We start from the raw sequence: 26963 nt of genomic DNA, 5'->3' as shown, positions 1-26963 counted from the left end.
ATTAATAGTTCAGCAACCTAAATCATGTATTATAAAATGAATTTGAGTCGATTTGGAGTTTTTTTCGAACATGAAAATCATGGAGGTAAGAAGTAATGGAGTAACAGTAAACCTCACATTAGGACCAGTTGAAGCCACTTGACTCACACTGCAATGAGCTTACCTTTGTTGTTCATTTTTATGCACCTAGTCAGATTGCTAATTTCAAGTAACTCATTTACATACATTTTTCACTGTTTTAAACATGTTAAGAAAAACACCGCTGTATAATTGAGAAATTTTTTGCACTGTATTAACATGCTTATTAAACTTATGACATTTAAATTTTAGGAGCATTAGCAGTTTTCTATAAGCATGAATAAGATAATAATAAAGGTCTTTAAACAGCAGCGATAGGTGTGATCACATAATTAAGCAATTAGTTCTTCTGCATTACTTAAATATAAATGGAAAGTTTAAGTGTTGGTAGTAAAATTGAAATTGTATGCAGGTTTTACAGTAATAACTTATACTTCAATAATAAAAAATTGCAGTAAATGTTATACTATAATTTTTCTGAAAATTTTCCTGCTAGTAAAGAATTAGAAATAAAAATTGAAGAATTGATTGAAACTGAAGAACAGACTGATATCCGAATAACATATTATAACTTCTAAAATTATTTTTATATTTATTCGAAAAATGACATAATAAAGTATTCCATGAAATGTGAGCAGTATTGATTTACAATGGAAATATGAATTTCATTAGAAATACAAAAAATTAACTCTATAAAGGGAGTTTTTTTCATTCCCTTTGCATTTAAATACTTACCTCATATTATTTCATCCATATTCATCTAAAACCTGATAAGAATTATGAAATATTAAGCAAAAATATGACATAGATTTATGTCTATCAACAAGCAGAACTTTTTAAATTCACATTCTAGAATTTTAAGTGGAAGATTTTTAATTTTAAGTGGAAAACTGTCAAAGTTGTATAATGCAAAATGCTTCCTTTGTTATCTTCTCTATGATGCACATTGAAGTACATACTATAATTCTCAAAATATTATTAAAAATTATTTTGTTATAATTTAAGAAATTAATATAATAATAATTATATTCATAGATCTTAATCATATTAGTTACAGTATTTATGCACATTATTCTTAAAACAAAGTTAACTGAAATCTTTTCAAATTCAGTTTCATACAAAATAAATTAAATAAAAAATTAATTACTTAAATAAGATAAAAAATGAAATAAATTAAAATTTGGTAAAAATATTATCTAAAATGTCATTTTTTTTATCATTTAAAATCAGGCAATATCTATAGTAATTCAAGAATGCTTTTATTAGAAACTTTTTTCTTCAGTATTATTAAAAACTTGAAGAGTAAAGTCACAAATTGCTTTAAACAGAACTAATTTATTAAATATATGGTTTTTTGGGGGGATAGGGGAATGAAACTTTTCCAGTAGCTCTTTGTACCAACTTATACTTCCAGTCCTTAGATAATGTTTACTTGTTGCACAAATTAATTGCAGAATATGGTTTTCAGGCAGATCTTGCCCTAGTATATAGCAGGATAAAAAAAAGCAAAGATATTATTGTGTGCATATATGTTTATAATGGATTGAATGCAGACAGATACAGTGATAACTTACTAAAATTTATTTTTCACAAAAGAAACACTTTACATTCTAGAACCTTCCTCAAAAGCTCTCGTACAGCTCTTCTCAGTGTCACAGAGCACAATTGGTAGTTACACTTCAAACTACTAAGAATGTTAAACACAATGCAATGCAAAGCACATTAAGAGGTGAAGCTGTCTCAGAAATCTCAATACTCCAAATTCAGCTGTGAACTTACAACTGAGAACTGATGCTGTCTTTGGTCTTGTATAGTTTTTCCCTGGCCAATGAGAAATTTTCCTTTCACTTCTCAAAATTATTGGAAGCCATGTATGGTTAATGTCACATATAAGGTCTGGATACAGTTACAGTTATATATAAGGATCAATTACAGTTATACAGGGCTAGTCCAAAATGTTGCCAAATAGTTGCCAAATTTAGCAACAAAAATTATTCCCCAAAACCATTGTCGGCTTAGCGAAATCTCGCCATTTACCTCAATGTTAAGTAGACTTGCCCTGTAATCTTATTTTCCCAGCAGAGCATTGTCTCTGCTACAATTTTGTATATAATTTCAGTAAAATTTTTTACATGTATAAAAAAACTTGTAACAATATTTCTTCCAGTATTCCTTCTTTACAATTCTGAGGGATGCTAACAATTATAGTGAGTTAGTTGGTTATTTAATGCCATTTTTGATTGCTTAATGCTATGCATTTTCAAAAAGTTTTATCCATTTACTTTGCATGCACATAAAACATCATTTGATGGTAAAGCTAAGCCTCCATTGTTCTTTCGCATGATTAATGAGTGAATTTTACTGTCTCCATTGATATGAAGAGCTAAAACACATTTTTCACAATTAAGTTAAGTTCTAATTTTCTAATGGTAAAACCAGTAAAGTATGCTATTATGGCTTCTGTAATTCGCTCAAACTTTGGGTTAGGTCATATCTAGCACATTCAGCTTATGAATTGTCACCAATACTTTAAAATACAGTTTCTCAGGTATAATTCACTGCACAGTCCTCTAGTTTGCTGCACATTAGTTATACTTTCTTAAGATATATTCTGGTTATTAAACCATAGATTTTTAGTGCTAGTATGCCAACTATATTTTTATCCTTCAGCTTCACCATATTCCTACGCAAATTTTGGATCCCACATAATCTGACAAGCGCCAATAACAACTAATAAGAAAAAACCACAGGTTTAATAAATGGAGACCTTTTACTAGTAGGTCTCACCAGTTGTTGAGTGGTTAAAGACACCAATTACTGGAAATTTGTCTCAGACAAACAGGCTGGCTGCATGATTAGTTTTTGTGATTTTCCCCATGTATGAAGCCATTTCCCTTAGTCTTACTCGAAGCTTGCCTTCTGTAACGCAAATAGCTCTTGCATGCTTTGTCAACCTGTGACCTTTTACTAGTATGTAAAAAATAATTTCAACACTTTTTCTTTATTTTTAGGCATTCATCCAACATCGCATTCACCTGGATTATTTAGCTGGTTTCCGATATTTTTTCCTTTAAAGGTAGAGTCCATTTTTTTCATTCTTTTCATTATATAATTTTCCCAATTCATATTGCTGTCAGTTGCTCGTTATGAAAATGCATTCATTAATTATTTGTATTTTGAGTATTGTATGTTTATTAGTTATTTGTATAAGTTGTGAAATGCATGGTACTAAAAGTCCAAAATAAACAACATTATTAATTGGAAAGGGGAAAACTGTCAATGATTACTTCTACGTGGAAAAATGACTCTGAACAAATACATGAAAAAAGTTGTGCCTCTAATGTTAAATCATTGGTAAAAAGAGAAAATCTGCAGAAATCATTTGCAAAATCCTTAAATAATCTGTAGCAAGATTTACAACTCAAAAAAGCATAATATCACCAGCTTTTGACAAGGCATATGGCTCAACACAGACAAGTTTGTAGAATCCTTTATGAAAATTATTTAGTACAAAATAAATGGAAGTATGCTGTAAATCTAGATGAATTATCGGTTTACCTTAATGACTGTAACAAAAATAAGTTTATTTATTATCAAAAACAAACAGAAAAAAATATACAGACCTGGTTCCATCAATGCAAAGAAGTTATCAGTAAGGGGTTTAAGATTTTCACAGTATTCTCTTATAGTGAGAAATTTTAAATAAGAAGAATGGGAAAAGTGTTAAAATTAACTCGGCGTATGTCCAATATTTACAGAAGAAAATCCGATTTCTTTATCTCAGTGACTTTCAAAGAGTGAAACTTCATCAAGACAAAGCAACAAGGTCATACTTCAAAAAGTACCACTGCTTTCCTTGAAAAATGAAGACTGACATATATATATATATATATATATATATGTATATACCTTTTCAACATATTCCTGCAAAGTTTGTTGTTTGTCTTTTGAAAAAAGCTCTTAATGCCCAGATTGGACTCTTGAAAACAGTGGAAGAGAAATAAAAGTTTAACGAAAAGCCATTCTAATGCAGGGAGGGAGGAAAAAAAAGCTATGAGATGGAACATTAAAACAGGGTTCGTACGGTCTTTAAAAGTCCTTAATTTTTTCAAAAATGATTTTTGGTCCTTAAAAGTCCTTAATTTTGGCCAAAATGAATAAACGGTCCTTAATTTTGCTCATTTGACATTTCTTATCATTTCTAATGATTGCCATTCTAAGTGTGAATTACGATTTCTCATGAATATGGAATTAAAATTACACGGCTCTTAACCAATCTATTGGAGGATTTGCGTTGCAAAGGATAAAAAAAAAAAAAAAAAAAAAAAAAAAAAAACAATTAGCTACCCGAATGAAAGTATCGGTATCTGATTGGCTATTCACTCAATCTTTCGAAACAGGTGTTATCCATAAGTTTAGGCAGATTGTGACGAAAGCGTGAAGCCGGAAGTTCTTTAAGAGGCGAAAGTGATGATGAAGGTGCTCGAGAAAAAAAAAGGGGGGGGGGGATTCTGAAAATATTTGCCAAAATTAGAGCAATCCCAACCTGGAAAGCCACAACCCTTCCGACGCCAATAGGAACGAGATGCCTGGAAAGTGCATTTTCAATAAACTGTTGTTTCATCAAGCTCACTACAAAGACTGGATCTTGATGGATGGCAATCCTTAAATGTGGTCTTTGTCTGAAAGAAATTGAAATTTCTAGAATGGGAGAGTCAGCGCTGAAAATTCACATGAAAATTAAGTTTCGTTTTATCATTTCAATTTGTTTTTACACGGTTTTGCTTAGCTCAATTTCTGTGTTTGTTCCAATTAAGCCATAAATTAATTTTTTATCACCTTCTACGGAGTTTATTCTCTTTTGCACATACTATATGTATCGGATATCGGGATTATGAGTTTATTTCTGCAGAGGGTCTGTTATCGATTTCGCGGGAAATCTGTTGGCTCCATTTCGATTTTAGGTCGCCAAGGGCAAATTTGGTAACACTAGCCGAGAAAAAGTGAAGTTCGGAAATACGTTTTGAAGCTTCAATAGACAATTAAGTATTTGGTTTAAACCTATGTTGTTGATAGTAATGCATAATTTTTGCTAATGGCGATACAATTATTAGTTGAAAATAACTAATTAAAATTTTTTAAATATTTTTAAAGCTGAAAACAACTAATCGAAACTAAATTTCCTGAATTAACTAAACACAAAATTAACTTTCATGAATTACTAAAGTTATTGGGTAGAAGTTTAACTGAAAATATATATATATATATATATATATATATATATATTTATATATATATATATATTTATACAGTACAAAGTCCGAGGTCTGGACTCGTCGGGACTTCGGCGATCCCAGATTTGAGATTTTTTCCGGATATTAGATCATTTTAAATCTACTAAGATGGCACGTAGAAATTATAAAATTGAAAATATGAAATCTTGATTTATGAAATAATGAAGCATTTATGATTTAGAGGGTATCAAAATTTACAAAAGAAAAGAGCTTAATATTTATATGTTTACTTTATTAAACATTTCTTTCAATGTGAGTTGTTTGATTTGTTTTCTCTGCTAATACTTTAGACTAATACTATAGACATATAATTTCTTGTTTAGTTATTAAGTTCCATTGTTCAAGTCCTGTAATTGCTGTGTCGAGAAATCCGAATAACTTGTCAATCAAAATTTTTTCTCGTTCAGTAACCTCTCTGTTACTTTCTTCACTATCGGTAGCTGTATTTTCTGGATTTAGAACCATACTATAGATTTCGCCCTCCGTTCATTGATTGATGATTGGGCATTGTCATCGCAATGAAAAACTTCTGTTTAACTTCGCTAAATTCTGCCGCCTGGTGCGGCCATACGAGATCTGGCGCTGGTTCTGGCTTTATGTGAATAACAAATTAGTTATTCTTAATTCAAATAGCACTAAATATAATCGTTTGTCCTATGAGTATCATTAACAAAATCTATTTTTAGCTTAAGGAAAGAAATTTCTGCTAAATCTCCCCTTGTCAACATTTTAGCATATTAAACTTAAATCTGTAATCGGATAATACTTTGTTATTTGGCGTCGCTGCTTGATTCATCACTCAAGTTCTCATCCGTTGATAAACATGCGGTGATGAAAGCAAAATACAATAAATAATGATTCGCGATTTCGGCATCAAGGATATAAAATATTAGTTGGTGTAAAATTAACAAATGTTTCGGTTTGAGATTATCCCAAGCAGATACGCAGCTATGGAGTCAAGTTACTAATCACAATTTATGCTAAAATAATTATTTCTTCAATAATGAGATATTTTATTTAGCGCCAAACTGAGATTAAGAATCGGGATTTCCGACATGTTTTTTTATGATGAGGAAAAAAATCTAATGCGCGTGCGTAAAGCATACCCCTTCCCTTCAAAAAAGCCCTAAAAAATTGGTTGATGGTGGCTTTGAGGTCCGGATTTTAGATCATTCCAGATATTGGATGTCCGGATCTCGGACTTTGTACTGTATATATATATACATTTTTCAAAATATAACTTACCAGTATGGATTCACTCCTTTAAAAGAATTCTACTTTAATTAAACTTAGGAGATAATATAATCAATTAATCAATATTGTTTAGGAAATAAATTATATATATATATATATATATATATAGTAAAAAATGTATATTTTCACTATTCAAGTATTCACTGTGACAAGTATTCTTATCTTGTCACATTAACAGGCCTCTGTGGAAAGGGGCTTCTCTGTAAATAAAGCAATTGAAATTGAAAATTTAAGTGACTCATCATACATTTTTCAATGCACAGTATTTGATTACATAAAATTTTCTGGAGGTGTTCTTAATATCGAAATTAATAAAGAAATGAGATCAGCAGCAGCTTCTGCAAGAAGTGGAGTTCGTTATTTAGAAGTTCAGTATTTAGAAGAACAAAAATCTTTAACTAAATCTGAAAATTCAAAGAGGAAAAGAAATATTATTGAGGAAGAAATTGATTATATGAAGCAGAAGAAAAAATTTCTTCAAAGGGACATTAAAGATATTTATGAAGAAGTAGATGTTTTAGCAGATGAAACTGAGACCAGCAGGAACATTGATTTGTTTATCAAAGCAAATGAACTTAGAAGAATAGTTAAAGAAAAGGAAATAGACATAAATAAATTAGATGTTAAAATAGCTGAAAAGATTTCAGAGTTAAAAAAAGCACAAATGTTTTGTATCTTTTATTGTACAGTTTATTATTCTAGTATCTTTAAAAAAACCAAGGAAATAAATTGTATGTTTACAAATCAGTTATTTTAATCTGCAAACTATTCTTACATTGTGATTATAATAGTTGTTGACTGTGTTTAAATAAATATCATATAAGTTAAATAATAATCATGTAAATCTCTAAAATAGTGACTGTTATTAGTGTAAAATACACTTATACATGTTTTTCAAGAAATTATGTTATCTATTTCATAACTTGTAGGGAGTTAGTTTAATTTTCCAAATTGTTTTATGGTAAGTATTAAATTGAATTTAATAGTAGTGCATAATACACACTTCTGTTAGTTTCTTAAAGTGAAATTACAAGCATGAAGTCGGTTGTATGGATAATTGTTTTATTCTATTCATTTTTTTGTTTGCTGATAGGTCCTTAATTTTTTCTTTGATGGTCCTTAAAAGTCCTTAATTTTCATGTAAGGAAATGTGTACGAACCCTGTAAAAAAAAAAAAAACTTTATATTTTATAAAGTTTATAAAAAACTTTATATTAAATAAACAGCCTGAAACCATTCTAAAAATGTGTAAATACCATCATCTGTACATGCTAATTTCGTTTGCTTATTCCTTTTTTTTTTTTTTTTTTTTTTGTTATGGTGTTTCCTTCCCTGTCTCTTGTTTCAAAATATTCAAATTCTGTTATTTATTTTCATGAAAGTGTTAAGTATAACTATGTTTTTAATGTTTCATTTTATTTTTCTTTTCAGGATCCTATCTATGTGCGTTCATGTGATGAATTAGATGTTCATTTTTGGAGGTGCGTTTCCCCACGAAACGTATGGTATGAGTGGATGGTTACAAAGCCAGTCATTAGTGCAATCCACAATCCAGGTGGTAGATCTTATACTATAGGACTGTAATCAATTAGCACAATTTATCACCATCTAGCTTTTATAGACTAACAACATTCATCATTGTCAATTTTTCATTTTTAGTTAGCCTTTAATAAAAGTCTTTTAATTTTATAGGCTGCATTTTCATAAATTTGTCCATTCAATTTAAAAAAAAGTAAATGGAAATTTTTACTCACTGAATTAGTAAGCAGCATAGATTTTTGTTTAGTTAATTAGTATTAGACTTTTGTGTAAAATATCTTTTCCTGAAAGAAATGATTGGCTGCACAAAATGTTAATTTGTACAATATTATGCATAAATAATTGTTTTATTCATTCTTGTTTTTACAAATTAAATGAAATAAAAAAGTTTAAACACAAATTTAATTGATAAAATTATATTTATACATTATTTTTCTTAAAAAGCAGAACATCTAGAAAGAATGTAGTTACAGTATACGTAGCATATTCGGAAACTAAGTATCGTTTCATTCTAGCGCCGTTGCAGTGCTGTGGTAGGCGTCCCGCGCATGCGCACTAGTCTTTCTTGTTCATTGACTTTCAATTGCCGCCATTCTGGTTGCTCTATGTTGTGTTTTCAGTTTGCTGTGCACATTCAAAATGTTTAAGACAATTAGTTCTCCCGCTGACTGTGAGGTTCGTGCCGTGATTAAATTTTTGAACCGAGGAATGTTAAACCGGCCAAAATTTATCATCAAGTGACAGAAGTTTACAGTGAATACGCGATAAGTGATGGAATGGTGAGAAAGTGGGTAAGAATGTTTAATGCAGGTCGAACAAATGTCCACGCCGAGGCTCGGAGTGGTTGGCCTTCTGTTGTCACCGATGATTTGGTAAGGAAAGTTGATGAAGCAATTCATGAGAACAGACGCTTCACAATGACAACTCTTTCAGAGGCATTTCCACAAATTTCACGTACTGTTTTATTCGAAATTGTGTCTGACCGCTTGAATTATCGCAAACTGTGTTCCCGATGGGTTCCAAAAATGCTCACTGATGTTCACAAAACAAAGTGACTTGGTAGTGCCCTGACATTTCTCACGCGGTACAGTGATGAGGGAGAAAACTTTTTAAACCAAATTGTGACAGGTGATGAAACTTGGGTGTGTCATTTCACACCAGAATCGAAACAACAATCGATGGAGTTGAGACACACTCATTCTCTGAAAAAACAAAAGTTCAAAGTGACAATGGCATCACAAAAAATCATGTGCACTGTCTTCTGGGATAGGAAAGGCATTTTGCTTACTGAATTTCTTCCCAGAGGTGAAACCATTAATGCGGCACGATATTGTGAGACTTTAACAAAACTAAGGCGTGCCATTCAAAACAAACAAAGAGGAATGCTCAGTAAAGGAATTGTGTTGCTCCATGACAATGCTCGGCTCCATACTGCTGGTGTCACTCAATCGGTAATTCGACAGTTTCATTGGGAGCAGTTCGATCACCCGCCGTACAGCCCGGACTTGGCGCCATCCGACTATCACTTGTTCCTGCACGTGAAGCGCGAGCTTGGTGGTAAGGGCTTTGGATCTGACGATGACACGAAAAATGCTGTGGAGTCGTGGTTATCAAAACTGGCGGGAAAGTTCTTTGACGATGGTATACAAAAACTGATCACCCGCTATGACAAGTGTTTGATCACTGGTGGAAACTATGTTGAAAAATAGTTTAAGACATGTATTTTCATGTAAAAATAAAATTGGATTCGAAAAAACTGTTTTACTATTTTTTTTTCAAAACGGTACTTAGTTTCCGAATACGCCTCATATATTTATTAAAGATACGTAGCAGTCCATATAGAAAAAATGATGCATATTTACTTCATTGAGCCATAATTTTTGGAGTTATATAAATAACTACAAATAGTTAAGCCGGCTGGTAAATAACTACAAAAATATTGTATTCATCAATTATTTGGCCTCAGTACCTTAAAAGGGTTCCCTCTAGAACTGTTGAACATCTGTCAGCATTTCTGGTATAATTCAGGGAACAGGATCTACGCCATCTTCCCATCAGGAACTTTCCAGCTATGTAAAAATGTACGAGACTTAGCAGTAGAATATAGAGGATTCACATGCTGCTTAATTTTCATATACATAATGTATCATCATCAAGAGCAAAATACTGCTGCTATATTAATGCATGCGGTCATAGTGCCTGGCAGATCTTACTGAAACACTTTTAAGATAACACGAACAGTTGCAGTACTTGCTGCAAAATTGATTTCTAAATTCTGATTTTACTTCCATTTACAGCTTCTATTTTGAATTACATATGATATTGGATTATTTTATCTCTCATTTTAATAATTATCTCAATTTTCCCTTCCTCCCTATTTTCAAGCAGCTCTAGCGGCGGTCAGTACTTGGGAGTGTGACTAGTGATGAGTCGGTATTACCGAACTGGGTATTTTGTAACGGGTACTGAAAATCGGTACATCCAAGTACCCGTTACTTCAGTACCGAAATCGGTACTTTTCGATATTCGTTACTTCTGTACCAAAACGGGTACTTTTCGGTATTTGCTACTTTGTAACGAAAATATGCGTCTCTTCTCAGTATTCGTTACTGGAGGATCGATGACGGTTCAGCTTACTTCAGTTTTGGTACGAAGACAGTAGTATCTGGTTGTATTTGCAAAATGGTGGTATGTGCTCCTTGTGTCCATGAATGACCTTGAAATAGGGCATGGAATGGCAAACGTGAAAGGGGGGAAATTCTGTTCCGTTCGTTATGGAGACTAGAGTTTGAGGTAGTATAATTAATTGCCTTTGTGTGCGCGGGAGGACAAGTGTGAAATAGTGGAAATTTTTCGAAAGACCGTTCGTTGTGTCTGTGTGTGTGTGTGTGGGGGAATAGTAGCAGATGGAGTCTCTGTCGCCGGCATTGCTCACTTGTGATTGGAGTCGGTATAATCAGTAGGGAAGCGTTAGATGATTTGCAATCCGAATTGTGCATGTTTTAATTTTTCATCGTTTGTAGGAGAAAAACTGCGTGGATCTGAAATGATTGATTTGGTAAGTTGCCGTTGTTGGATTGGTGAATGGAATCAACTACCAACTAGATTACTTCCTTTTCCTCAACATATTTTTAGCATAAATCATGAAAAATATTTTTCGTTGCTTGCTTAATAGGGCAACTTAAATCATATGATCCTTTTTTATCCTGCTGTACCTACTTCAGAAAATGTCACAGCATCTAGTGGATCACTAAGCCAATCAACATAAAATACAGACACAATTTTAAACTTTTCTAATGAAAGAACAAAGATAACTGACCCACTTATGATAATTCTTCCCCCTTCTAAAAACAGATTTTCATCTCGCCAAAAACTAAACCCAGGTCATGTGCCTAACGCAGGATTGTCAACCCCCCAGGACGTGATCAGCTCCTCCGATAGGAAGAGAGGTGAACTTTGACCTGGCAGTCCGAATCTTCTTTTTTTTTTTTTACTCCCTCTGAAGCTTATTTGAGGGGGGAAAACTATTGAATGGAACACCGGAAATTATCCGGACATGTTTATGTAAACATACATGTCCCTCCCTTTTTTTCCTTTGCATTTTTTGCTCTTTCATGCCTGATTAATAGAATCATTAGGCGATATTGCACTTAGTTCCTTCAGTGCGCAAAATTGTTAGCTGCGTATTTCGGTACTCCAAATCGCTACTAGAGCACTTCGGTACTCCAAATCATTACTAAGGTACTTCAGTACTCCAAATCGTTACTAGGGTACTTCGGTATTCCAAATCGTTACTAGGGTACTCCGGTACAGCAAACCATTACTCCGGTATTTCGTTACTTCTGTACTCCAAATCGTTACTTGGGTACTCGGTACTTGAAATCGGTTTTCAGTACTTTTCAAAGTAATGGGTATTTTGTACCGGGTACTTTTCTGTACGGGTACAAGAAAGTACCGAAGTTGCCCATCACTAAGTGTGACCACCTTTGACACTGATGCCAGCCAATCATTAAATCATACACTTCCTCTCCCAAATTCATCGGCTTCTACCTTGGTGATTTCATGAATTAAATTCCAACTATTATACTTACATCACATAGTGTTTTCCATCACACAATATTTCTCAGGTCAGGCCCTGAAATTTTACTATACACAATCATTTCACACAGCAGTAACCACATTCGAGGTTTCCCCTAATCGGAATATCCGAGGTGCCTGTATAATAGCTAAAGTTCCTGCTGACACAGGCTTACCCAATAGCATCAAAGTATCTATTTTGACACATTTTAGACAAAGGTTGTAAATGAGCCTTCATTCTTTTTAGAGGTGGGTGCATGGCTGGATAAGAATTTTAGTTCCTTGCTCGCAGATGTCAGTACATATTGTAAAGTAATTGTATAATGATATCACAAATTCTGATAGAGGATGCATTACTGGCATGAGAATCTTTCCATGATGCTGCCAGGCAAGTGAGGTGAAATATTTTTTTGCCTAAAAGGGTATGCAAAAACTTGTTCCAAACAAGTCATTGGAGATAAAGAAAAAATTATCAACAATTAAAAATTATCAGTTCAACAGTATAGCAAATGTATTTTTCAATCCCCCCTCCCAAAAATAGACTGACTCATTTCTTTGGTAATATATGTAGATATCCTGTGTGGGGTTTTCTTAGGGGTGTTTTTTTTTTTTTTTAAATCTAGACTTGTAAAATACAATCACAATTTAATTCTTAGGTATTTAAACTTTTAATAGAATAATATATTCCAAAACTTTCATTTAGGAATTCATTGGCCAATTTCCAAGTGACATTTTAGACAACACAGCATACTTTGTTTTGGAGCTGTCTCTTTATAGAGTTAGAAAGAAATGACTGTTTTAAGCATTCTCATCTTAAATATTCATTTTAGGTAGGTGCTTTTTTATTGCAGAGTTTTTCCAAACAAAGTATACAAGGTGTATAGGAAAGTCCCTTTAACCTGAAAATTCTTGTGCATGGAGACAGCTAAAGGTATGAAAGTGAGGAAACGGTATACATTGTTCCCTCACCACTTCGCACTTCATGTTTTGCAGCTTCAGTGCTTTGCAGGTTTTTCCAAAAAATTTCAAAAGTAAAAATGAAAAATGCAATTATGTCAGCAGCCACATTGCGGAAAGGAGCGTTGTTTCATGTTGATGCGCGACAGAGAAGGATCCCTGCATGTCAAACAAAGAGATAGTTGACTCGGAGTACATACCACAAGCTCTCATAAATTGTGATTGGTTTTCGGTGCAACCTCGACCAATGAGAGTACAAGTGGATTTATCCCTGTGAGTTGATTGTCTGCGCATCATCGCAGCCTTACCTAGTATATTCTCTTGTATCTTGCCAGTCTTATATCCATGATGTTGACTGTCTTGTATACTGTATTTTAGTGTTGTGCTGGTGATAACTTGTTTTGTTTATGCAATAACTTTTTTATTAATTAATTCTTATAATGGCGTCTAAGCACTGTGCCCTGTAAAAACTTCCCCCAGGGCACCCAAGAAGAAGAAGGTGATGACCATCAGCAAAAGAGTGAAACTATTAGATATGATCAAAGAGGGCAGAAGTTGTGCATCTGTGGCATGCCATTATGGAGTGAATGAATCTATAGTGCAGTACATCAAGATAGAGGAAGCAAACATTCACAAAACTGCTTTAATAAAGAAGCGAAACGTGGTAACTCCGTGTAATAAAAGAATTGTGAAAATGAAACATGCTTCTGTACGATGCTGCTTGTCGTTACGTGGAGGAAGAGTTTCCTAACCTCGTCAGTAAGGGAGGTTACCTCCCTGAACAAGTTTTTAACATGGATGAAAAATGCCTTTTCTGGAAGAGGATGCCTTCACGTACATTCCTCTTCAAGGACAAAGTGAAGAGGCAAGGCTTCAAGGCTCACAAAGACAGTGTGACTGTCATCATGGATGGCAATGCTGCAGGTTTTATGCTTAAGCCAGGCCTTATTTATAAAGCCAAAAGTCCACAGCCATTAAAAAACAGAAATACGGCTCTGCCCGTGTTCTGGATGCATACCTCCAAGGCCTGGATAACGAAAGCTCTGACCCTTGAATGGTTCCTCCATTGCTTCATTCCCTAGGTGAAGCTGTATCTGGCTGAAAAGGGCCTTCCATTTATGGACTGTACAGGAGGCCATGCAATGGACCTGCAATATGACAGTGTGCAGATAGAATTTCTGCCCCTAAACACTACATCTCTAATTCAGCCGATGGATCAAGGTGTCATCGTGCCCTTAAGGCACACTACACTCGCTTCATGATGGAGGGCCTCATCTCGGCAGTTGACAATGCTAATGATGAATTAACCTTGTTTGTCTAATATTCAGCGAGCATTAAAGGACATGAAAATTGGGACCATAAATTCTAACTGGAAGAAATTATGGCCGAACATGGTGCATGACTATTCAGGCTTCACTCCTGAAGAAGTTCATCGCTGAGCGGTGAGGCTGGCTTACATCATAAGGAAAGAAGGATTTGTCGACATGACAAAAGAAGACATCAGCGCCCTTATCGATTGCCACTCGGATCCACTGACCGAGGAAGAAAACTAAGAGGATGACGAAGAAGAAACTGAAAAGCATGGCCTTACCCTGGAGAATCTGCAACAATGCCCATCATCATGTTTCTCTCCAAGGCAAAGCCGCTGGCTCTACCATCAGCGCATCCAGCAGAAGAGTTTCCGAGTGAGCATAAAGCTTCTACGAGTCAAGTGAGAGCCTCTTCTCCTCCACCAACATAAGACTCTTCGCCTCTCTCAGAAAGCAATGTTGATTAATATTTATTACTGTATAAGGTTTTGTAATTAACCTTATTAATTAGCACTGACAAATTTAAGTAAATACGTATACTGTTGTATTTTTTGTCTTAAATGTGTAAAGTATAAATACTGTTTACATATTTAAAACATTCTTGTACCCGCATACATGAAAATTCCTAGGGGCAAATCCTACTTCATGGTTTTTCAGCTTTCGCGGAAGGTTCTGGTTCCCATTAACCATGAAAAAAAGAGGGATCACTGTATAGGAAAGTGGCAATGCTCAGCCTAATGCAAACAACAGCAGCGGCCCTAGTGGCAAAATTTGGAAGTCCATGATGTATAAAGTGCATTGCAAATCGAAAACAAAAAGAGATAGAGCAAAATTCCCAATTAGAAAGCTTATAGTATCAATTAATTAACCGAAAGATGTCTGCAATCGATGCACTCTATTTTGTGTAAACGGAGGAACAGCCATAGGTATTAAGAAATATGCACCTTTTTATTGCATAAAATGCATACTTACATCAATACAGTTTGATAACATCACCCCTCCCTCCAAACTGTAATACAGTGATAGCAAATTATCATCTGCCATAGAGATTATAATGACTATTATGCTTTTTATATGAAGCGAGAGCCAACACCTTTTAAATTAAATTTTAAATGCATTGGAAATTAAAGTTTTGCAGACATTACAGTATAGTACAACGTCTCAATCTGCAGTTGTGCACTGCTTCATTTCCGAAATGTGAATATACAGAGTAGAATTGTGCATCAATTGCGGACATCTTTGATTATATAGGCCACATCTCTTATTCATATGAACCAAATGTCATTTCGTACTAATTAATTGATGCTCTAAAACTTTTTAATTGGAAATTTTGTTTTATCTTTTTCCCTTTTTGATTTGCAATGCCTATCTTTAAAATTTTGCCAGAAGGGGCACTGCTGTCGTTTGCATTAGGTCGGGCGCAGTAGCTTTATTCCGTTAGCTGAAGCTCTGTTTGCAAGAATTTGCAGATTATTGGGAGTTTTCTAGTCATTCCTGTATAATTTCATGAAAACATTTCCATTCCTTTCCAAAGTAAAGAATCTTAAATTTTTATGTAATCACTGCACATAAAAATTCCACAAACAGTAAAACGTTGATTATACTTCTTAATAAATTAAATACAGATAATTTAAAAATTTTAATATGCAATTTTTTATTTCTTTGCATATACTATTGTGTTTGTTTAGTAACAGAAGGTTTAAAGCAGAGATTCCTAAACTTTTTTGAAACCCCTTTTTAGAGGTTATTCCAAAGCACTCAGATAAACAAAATGTATGGAAATATTACGACATGTGAAATTTACTCGAGTGAGAGCTCTTAGGTGAAAATTTACACTGACTGAGCGGTTTTGAAATGCTTCCCAAATACAGAATTTTCAAAAATTCATCAACTTCAAGTGTGTTTTTGACAGCTAACGTGGTGTGTTGGTGGTGTATTTAATTATGGCAAAGCACACTAGGGCTATCTGCCTAAAGGGAGGGATGCCTTCGTGGAGGACTTTCTAAGGGAAACTGGTTCATATACACGTTACACATGGGGAAAACCACGAAAATACCCATGCAGCCAGCCCGTTCGCGAGATTCGAACCTTGGACTGAATTACCAGTGTTCAGCGACTTTACCGCTCGGCCGCTTGAATTTACTGTAAAGTGGAAAATTTTAAATAAAGCATGTGAAGTTTCATTCATATACCTTTAATTACCAAAACAGCATAAAATGCAAATTTACTAATATTCTTACATAAAATGAATACACAAAATAGTAAATGCTTTTAATTGAGGGATGAACCTGATGCTTTAATTTCAAATTTTTAATATTTGGTTTCAAATTAGTTGGTTTTAAACTTAAAACTCCTCAGACAGTGATTTAGAATCAGTTTTTTTTTCTTTTGGCAACTACACTAAAACCCCTCTCCACAAAGTATGACAGTGAAAAGCTGTCAAAAATCGTCTTGCGATAGTCCATCATGCAGGATAAGTAACAGGTATGAACTCTGATGCTAGATTTGCTAATATCCCTTCTTAATCTGCAGCATAAGTTTCTTTGTGCTATTCCAATCATTTTTTGTTGTATCATGATAGCAAATTTGTTCGGCATCACCATGACTTGGTAATCCACTGTGGTATTGCCATAGTTAAAACATTCTCAAACCTTGTTTCAAAGTCTGTGTAAAGGGAATTTAAATGTTGAATATAGGCTGAAACATCATTGTCCTGGCAGTTTATGACAGATTGGGAAAATTTCTTACGTCCAGTGTTTCATTTCATTAGGTTTATTCTGGCAACAAAAACTGCAATGGTTTTTACTAAGTTTAGATTGTCACCTTGAAACTCCAAATAAAACCTTATTAAATTTAGTAAGCAAATCTGTTAATAACAAACAGTGTCTCCATTTGATTGATTTTTTTTTAATGGGATCTTTAGCATCCAAAACTCTAAACCAATCTCAAAAAGTATTTAAAAAAATCTTGTCAAACAGCTTTCAGCATACTTAAGATTTCAGTGTGAAGAAGTAATTGATGAAAGCTCTGGTTAATTTTCTTCAGATTACTGCACAAATAACCTAAAATTCAACTCATTGCTTCAAACTGTGCTTACTGCATTTAGGACGAATTGAAGAGATTGATGCAATCTACCGTTCAGACTTTTAGCAACTAAATGTTGTCTATGGATGGTGAAGTGAATTGCAAACATCCCAAGTACATTTTGTTTTAAATTGTCTTGTAAAACCAGGATACTGCCCAAACATGGTAGTGCTCATTTACTGCTGTCAACATTGAATTTGATAAAGGATCAATTTTTACTATGAAATATTTTATCAAAATACCTGCAATAAGCAAATCTAATGAGCATATATGGTAGAGCTTCATTACCATGTAAACTTGTCATGTCCAATTGTATGGAGAAATGAATTATTTGTAGCTAATTAGACAAGAAGCTTTCAACATCATTGTTCATTTCATCAATACATTTCTGAACTGTATTTTTCCTGAAAGGAATTCTTTTGAGTATGGTATATCATATGCAGCTTTGTATACAACAGTTTTTAAAACCTCTTGTTTGCAAGTTGGCAAAATTAGCCGCTCTCCAATAATATGTAGTTTTTCTGATCATGCTGTAAGTAGTGATTACAAAGCCACAAAACAAATTATTCACAGAACTATTTTTGTTATTTTTAAACATTTTGGGTTTAAATTTCATTACACACAAATATGAAAAAATATTTTATAAAAAAAATTTATTTACTTTTCAGAAAAATATACGACTTTTGATTCACTTCAACTTGTATGCACCCAACTACCTATTTATATTTTTGAAAAATATTTGCTTATCCCCCCCTGTCAAGATTCAGAAAACATGGATGTGAAAAATACATTATAGTATGTAAAGTGTAAATATTTGTTATATACCTTGAAAAACCAAAAATTCACGTTAAATTCATTACATGCATTAGTATGTAATGTATACAGTATGTATAGTTAGTATGTAGTATACATTAGTATTTATTTTCTTTTAAAAAATCTGAAGTAGTAGTTTTTGAATGTTAGGTAAAGAAAAACATAAGTGCATTTTTTTTACATAAAACATTTATTTTTTCTTCAGATTAAATTTTTTATACAATATTATGTTATTAAAAAATATACACAAAATTACAGAATTAATTCTAAGCTGCTTTTCCAACTCAACTAGAAAACATTGGTTAAAAACAGTGGAAACCTGAGAAAAAGTTAAAAACGCCTGACATATGGCCATGATGATCTTTAAATAATACATACAGCAGAAAGAGGAGAAAATAGCACAATGAGGTAGCACAAAATATTTTTATACAATACTAATGTTTATATAAATGTATACTGAATTTCATTCAAACATTTGGTGCCTCCAAAAGATTAAGATGATGTCCATGCTCCAAATACATACAAAATGTTCTGAAACATTGTTTAATATTTCTTAATAAATTCTGTATAAAAGATTTCAAATTCTGGCATAAGTCTAGTATTTCATCTGGTGTGAAACAAAAGTTCCAACTGCTGGTTATGTTTTTATATTAAACACTTTCCTATTTTGATAATAACATAAGGTAATAAGGTAGCAGAAGGTGCATGGACAGCATCTATGCAGTGCATAAAAATGATACTAAAACCAAGGTACATGAACAGAACTGCATTTTATATGGCAGTCCATGCTTGAAGTATTACGACTCATTTGTAAAATCTATGTGGCACTAAAACATTAACTGCAAATTATACAAAATGCCAGCTACAAACAACTGGTTTTCATTTTTTTTCTTAATAATTCTTTCAAAACTAAAATTTAAAACAATAAAACAATAAGGCATATACAAATTTAATCTTCAAATTTTAACCTTTGTGTGTCTGACTGATATGCATTCACACAAAATGCAAATAAATGTACATTAAAAAACATGCATTGGTCATTCACAAAAAGTTAAAAGAGTAAAATGATGGAAGAAGGATTGAGGCACCAAAAAATCTCCATTATGAATGGGAATGAAAATTCATATATGATTTTTGCAGCACTATCAATTTTAGAAAACTCTGTAAGGTTACAAGATTTTTACCTGAAAAATAATGAGGAACTTATTCTCATGACATATATTATATAAAATACAAACAGAAATTACCCCCCAAAAATGAGAATGAATGACACACACACAAAAAGATGGACTGCCAGCTTCAGATTCAATGAATATATTATGCTAGCAAAATGAATTCACTTTTGATTTTTCCATTTTTTGCTTTCTTAAAAAGATACTCATACAGGGAATATAGTATATGCATCATTAAAAAGGGCTCTAACTGCAGAAGCTTTTCTACTTAGTTGAAGAAAATCTAAAACAACAGTTGTGAACAATAATTAATTACAGACCTATTTTTGGAAAACAAAACAGTTAAAAATATTTTGTTCTTTACAAAATCAAAAACATTTTAAAAGGAACAATGTCAGTAAGTTCAAAAGAAATCATAAATCCATGAAAATAAACTCGAGGTTTAATAAAAACTAAATGCACCTAGCAAAGAAATTAAAATTACAACAATTTCATATTATTAACTTATATTTTGTAGCTAACAAGAGTAATTAACTATATACAATAGATCTCAATAATCCGATTTAAATTAGAAAGTTAAATTACGTAGATTATTAAAATTGTACCTATTCAAATAATTTAATCTCTACAACCAAAGAAAGTCAGATTACTGCATTCACTAACAATATACCAAGAAGAAACCTGAAATTCCCTGTAAAAGAGCAATTTATTATCTAGTGTGGTATTTTAAGAAGATAAAGTCTTGAGTTTAAAATAAGATTAACATACTTACAGGTATTGACTACATATTCAAAATGATTTACATAACAGTATTATATTTTAATTCAGTTTGAATTGTAAAGTGTTCTCTTCTGGGAGATACTCAAATTTTTCACACCTGGGCAAAATAACTTCTAAAAAGAAAAAAATACATTTAAAATTCATTTTAAAACTGTGAGGCTTCTTTGGTGACATTGAGTTACAGGGGTCATTAAAATTGCAAATACTCAATATTTATCGTTCGAATAATACCATTATCGTTTCATGATACATACACACTTTCATTTAAAATAAATATAGATTTATATTAAATTATAAGGTGTGACAATTCAATTCATAGAAAAATTGAATAGTTTGTAATATATTAAAATGTCAGTATTCATATCTAAAATTACACATGCCTAAACTATTTAGTAAAAAAAATTCATTATTGGAAAAGTAATATGCATGTATACTTGGCATACAAATGGGTGACTGAAATTTTAAGAATGTATTAATATCAGATTTTTATGCAACAACTGGAAGAGGTCTCAAGTGTGATCTAGATAGCTTAAGATTAATTGAGAAATCATTAGGTTAATTTTAACTAGAGAAATTAAAACAAAAAAGATTTCTGAGAAATTTCACCTTCGGATCTTAACAAATGAATAACAGTAATGTTGGCCAGAAGTTGTGACTGGTTATTTATAAAATACATGGTTATTTTTTATAGTAATGGACGACTAAACTAGGTGCGTCCAGCATGATTTAGCAACAAAAGGGCAGAGCATCTAACTTACAAGTTCTCTGCATTTGAAAATACTCGCGTGTCATGTTCATAATTTAAGGTACATTTCTTAATTAAGGTTCATAACATACTGGTATATTTCTTCAACCACAAAAGAACAGACTACCAGAAAATCACTACACAGTAAACTAATGGAAATGTTTAGAGGTGCTTAATTTTCTGTTCAAGCAAAACGGCCAGAATAAATAGAACATCATGATCACAATGCACGCACAAGACCACACCTGGCCAGATTAAGTTTCTCAATTAGATCATCCAAGTATTTCTAAAATTAAAAGCTGTGCTGAAGCTCGAAAAAGAGAAAGAAACAGGGAACATCAATGAAGTTTGTTAACAGATACACATTGGGAATACTTTGAATGCAATAATATTCACTAGTATACAGTTCCAGATGTCATTTAACAGTTAGAAATATGACTATGGTCATTAATCATGTGAATTAGATGAATATGAAGGAGAAGAAATATTTGAGGAAGGTGAAGATTTCATTCTATAGAAATGTTACACACTGTAAACACACAAATGTACCCAGAAAGAAAACTGAAAGGAATTAAACATTACAGAATACTCTTGGTGTGGCATCTTCAAATATATGAAGTTGCAGTAAACAGCATGATATCGACATTTAAATCTACCCACAGCCAAGCATGTTTTTTTCAAATTTAGTGGAACAATATCACACACAAAGAGAAAACTGGAAAATGAAAAAGTTGCATTTTTATTACAATTATTTATTGTTGAATCAATAATAATAATAATATACTGGATCAGAAACTCATCTCAACTTCAAAATGACTAATGGTCGACTTTTTGAATTAGCATATGGCTATGATATAGATTTCATGCTCAGTTCTACAAGTTTTTGGTCAAGAGAGGTTGAACTTCTTTGTACAGTGGCAATTTGAAAATGCAATAAAAACAACCGCGTATATATGCTACAAATGCATGAAATCAATTTATAGAAATGCACAAAAACATATCTGCATTAACTGTAGCTTATGAAAGTGTCACCTATTTAAAAGTTGAATGTATCTTTTTGTTTAGCTTCAGAACAATAATTTATACATCTGTTTCAAATCAATTTAATTTAATTTTCAGGGTAAACTTTATTTTTTCACGTTAAATGTACATAATTTCATGAATATGCTTTCATGTACTTTACTTACGTTATAAGCAAAAGGGCCAACATTGCTTTGCTTTACTTAAAATGTCTTTTTGGATCTCATTACATATATCTAATGAAGTATATCACAGTTTTTAATGTTTGTTAATAATTTTTAATTTAATGCTGAATTGTTGTTTATAAAAATATGTTGAATACAGTACATTCTTTATTGTAATTCAACCTGTCAAAATATTGTCCTAGTGTTAAGATGCACTGCAATAATTGAATCATCACACTTTGTGTTTTAAAAACTTCCTGTTCCATAACGTCTTCTTCCCACAATCAAATACAGTATTTTCTTAAAATTACAACCAAAATTTACTAGTTTAGATGATTAAATTTTATCTAGAAATTAAATTTACCGAGAGATAATTACAATATTAAATTCCATAGTCACTTGAATTTTTCACAATATAACCAGCAGCTGTTTCAGTAATAATTTTACAAATCTTTCAGAACTTGATGTTAACTGTTAAACGGTTTTAATTCTGACAACGTGAAAACATTTTCATTTGTGTAAATGTTCACAAACATTTCATTTAGTGCACAGCAAGAATTCCGATATCATGTATATCAACAGAATATTTCTTATTGAACCAGCTAGAGACTACTATCAGATTATAATAAATATTCACATCACCAAATACCACTCGGATTATCAAGATTTTACTGTATATATGAAAAACGCAATATGTAGTTATCTAATTGCATGCAAATATTGAAATACCTAATTCTTTTTAGAAATCTTATTTATTTTCAAAGCACACAGAATGCTTTACTTAAAAGAAAGAACTTTTTTCGTTCATATGCGTGAACTTAAGTACCATCATGAAAATTAATATTTTAGATGCCCACAACTGTTATTTGATTTAAGCCTTCATACACATGCACCAAAAATGACTAAAATTACTACTTTTTAAACTTGTTTTACACCTAATTCTACTATAGTTGCTATGCACAATTTACAATAGGTGAAAAACAACTGATGCCATAGGGCACAAATTTACAATGCACAGCATGCTTTAAAACACTTTCTTTGCAAACTAGAAGTGAGAAAATGAAATGTTGAGCATGTCCAACGCCACCAAGAAACAACAAAGAAGGTTGGGGAACAAACAGGCAATCGATCAGTCAACATTTGAGCCAGTACACGGATCAGTTCGACGGGGAAAGCCATACAAGTCGAGAACATTACTTGCATGACTTTTCAGGGCAATATATATTTATAATTAGGTATATATACATACATTTTTAAAAATTTTCACTTATTATATGAATATGCAATATATGGTTAAACTTTTTTTAACACTGTATCCTGTTTGACTGCCACAATAGAAAATGCATGATTAATATTTTTTTTTTTTCTTTTTTTAACAAGACAGGACTGGCATTTCACATATCTGGAATCATTTACATTATTCCAGATTATATATACATATACCACATAAAAATTATTTTGGCATTTTGTTTCTTTTCTATATTTTCAGCTGAATTTGTTCTGCATAGATGCAGTGTGAATTTTAGCCCATTTACACACTACAACAAACAGCAACATATACTACATTGACAATAACACTTCTAACTGAAAGTATGCAAAATCAACCAAGTTGCGCATAAATGTGAACATGAGTTCTATGATCAACACATGTGCCCCTGTGCACTAAAAACAAGAATTCTACATCTTGCTTCACAAACTGTGGCCTGGAAGTTAAATTAAAGAGTCTCCCTGAGATATACACTTCCAAAACACTTCATACAACTTAAAACAGAGACACATATGTATGGGGAAAAAAACAAATAATAATAAAAAAACTTAATGAGGTAGGTTAAAAAAGGGTGGGGGTAAATTTATTGCCTACAGCATTGCAAAAGTCTCAATTTGTCATATGATTTCTTTTCACAGTAAAAAATTTCATAATAAGATTAAAACTGCAATTAATTTGGAGAACATGAAGAAGATTTTCTAAAATTTTGAATTGCATTGAAATTATTCTTCTTTTTTAAATAACGCAGCCTCACAAACTAATTCACTATACAATACTCACTCACTGTCAGCCAAAGAAGCAAACTTGGTGGCATGTGTGAGAAATATTAAAATGAAAATACTAACAATTACAGTGAATTTCTCTATTTAACACTGTGCATTAATTGCAGGCAATATTTCAAAAGAAGATATTCAGCCAATGTTTGCTTACATTTTCGAGATGTAATACAGTCAAAAGTCGTTAATTCGGACACCCATAATCCGGACCTCAAAGCTAAAATCTTTCTGCGCATGCGCCGCTTTTACGCATGCGCGCAAGACCTTTACGACTGTGTATATGCATCTGCGCAAGTGCAGAATACGTTTATGCATGCGCATTCAATGTATAACGGACGGTATAAGGTAAAATTATCTATTTCAGTTAATGTTGATGATTGCATTGTTCCTTAATCTTTGAATTGGATCCGGCTTATTATTTTTTGCAGACTGTTAGAGCAATTTTATAAAAGTAAGCTTGAACTTTCGATTATGTCAAATAGAATTTCCGATGCTGGAGCTCCCAAAGGATCTAGAAAACGAAAGTATGTTTCGATGTCCATCAAACAAAAAGTAGAATTGCTACAAAAAATGGATAAAGGCATATCCTTTGTTTATCTAATCGTTCCGAAATCTGTTTATCAATTTCATGCTGCTCTGTGCGGGGTGGGGGTGGGACGTCGCGGCGCGCCATGAAATGGAAGTTGATCTGTCAGCACTACGTTATCTTCAGGGCAGATGTTTTTATTTTATTCGGCTTATAATTCCTTACTAAACGTAGTATTTCATCTCAATGTACTCCGTCTTTGATATGATTTAAATCAAATTCCTCGTCATTATAAATATCACAAATACAAATCAAATAGTTTTCTGGTTGCAATTTTCTAATTTCGGCTATGCATAATGTATGCTTTACGCATACACGCGTTGAAAGAAATGTTTAGTAAACTAAAACAAATAAATATTAAGCTTCTTTTTTTGTAAATTTTGATACCCTTTAGATCATAATTGCTCATTATTTTATAAATTACGGTTTCATATTTTTAATTTTATAATTTCTGCATGCCATCTTACCAGATTTAAACTGATGATCTATAATCCGGAAAAATCAATAATCCGGAATCTCCGAAGTCCTGACGAGTCCGGATTAAAGACTTTTGACTGTATAATGAATTTCATTCAGACAAGAGTCTCAACTGTTTGATGAGTCTGTATTGCAAATACAATTATATCAGCTTAAATGATATAATGTAATCTTTCAAAACAGTAAGAAAATTTAGAAACGATATATCCAAATACTCTGTATTAATTCAAAAGCATTTGATTTTTCAATTACACAAGTTAGCTATACAGTATGTAACACAAAATTACACAATGCTCAATTGCATCATAAGATGCCATATATGATAGCAGGAATTTTTATATAAATTTATAAATAGTAAAACTTATAACTTTATTATATCTGACAAATGATGTGAGATCAATCTAAAAAATAATTTACATTACTAGCTCCTAATTTTCACTGGGAAAAAATTATAACTGAAATTATGAAAATGTAATATTTGCAATACAGTAAAAACATTTCACCAAAATTACTAATTGATCAGATATTGTCATTAGTTTGAATCTCTGAAAAATAAAAAATACAATATTTAATTGTTTATTATAAGTGAAAAACATCTGAAAATGAGAGATATCATTTTTATAATATCTCTTTAACTCCTTCCCCCCCCAACAACAACAACAACCAAAAAAAAAAAAAAAAAAAAAAGAGTAAAATTATATTTTTAGTATAGAAACAGCAAATATTATGCTAAAGAGTTTTATCTCAAACTTTGCTTTTTTTTTTTTTTTTTTTTTTTTTTATTTTGCACAGAGACTTGTCTACTAATTTGAAACATTTGAAAAAATCTCTGACTTGCATTTAAGCAACTATATTTCATAAATATCTCATCACTAATGTTCCAAATGAAACAATAAAAACAGCTGCTTTAATCTGGAATAAAACCAAGAAAGCATGAATTATTCTGAGATTCTTACAAATAGATTATTTACAAAATATGTTGAATTCGAGGCTGTAGTCCTGACTTTGGAATACTTGCCTTTTAATGATACTAACTTCAGAAATACAGAATGTTACTAAAGGTATCATCTTTAATTCAGAATACCTGATTTGGCAATGTTATTTAAAATAACTGTACGATTTTAGGAAGAAATAATATAATGCTAACATATGGAACTGTCATCAAATTTCACCGCAAGCTTAAGAAATATACAGCACAAAAATGAAGCAAAAGATTTGGATTTGTACTTGTAAGTTATTTTCTACCCTATAATGCAGTAGTAAAATAGTTATATACCTAACCACAGTATAAGAGGAAAATATTCCCTTTGACAGTTCCAGCTAATTCCTGTTCACAGCCCAATCGACCAAGAAAAATACAATTCCATTTTTACTACACAGCCAATCAATCCTCAGAAAGTAAAGCAATCAAAATTGGTGGCTAACTTCAACTCTTTGCTGGAGTGGAGCTTCCCTCATGAAATGAGATGAGATACCAAAAACGTATCTAATCCTACATCATAAGCAAATCAAGTCATGATTTTGCTGTTGCTACTCATCCTTAAAAAGAGAAACATGTATAAATGTTATA

The 26963-nt window shown here is 32.2% G+C and overlaps 1 protein-coding gene across 2 annotated transcripts in view; it reads left to right on the top strand.

The window, feature by feature from the left end:
- csul (protein arginine N-methyltransferase 5) overlaps nt 1-8315 on the top strand; it is a 128784-nt gene extending 120469 nt beyond the window's left edge. For both annotated transcript variants that reach the window (XM_085813494.1, XM_085813495.1), the window contains 2 exons: nt 3090-3154; nt 8058-8315. In XM_085813494.1, the coding sequence (XP_085669620.1) occupies nt 3090-3154; nt 8058-8210 (218 nt within the window). In that variant the 3' untranslated portion in view covers nt 8211-8315. The remainder of the gene's footprint in view (nt 1-3089; nt 3155-8057) is intronic.
- Nucleotides 8316-26963: the final 18648 nt, after the last annotated feature.

Source organism: Stegodyphus dumicola, chromosome 3 (genome assembly GCF_044657685.1).
Source record: "Stegodyphus dumicola isolate Sdum_Otavi_A_Nest chromosome 3, ASM4465768v1".
NCBI classification, from domain to species: domain Eukaryota; kingdom Metazoa; phylum Arthropoda; class Arachnida; order Araneae; family Eresidae; genus Stegodyphus; species Stegodyphus dumicola.
Note: the sequence above shows the minus strand (reverse complement) of the source record. Positions and strands in the feature narration are given on the sequence as shown.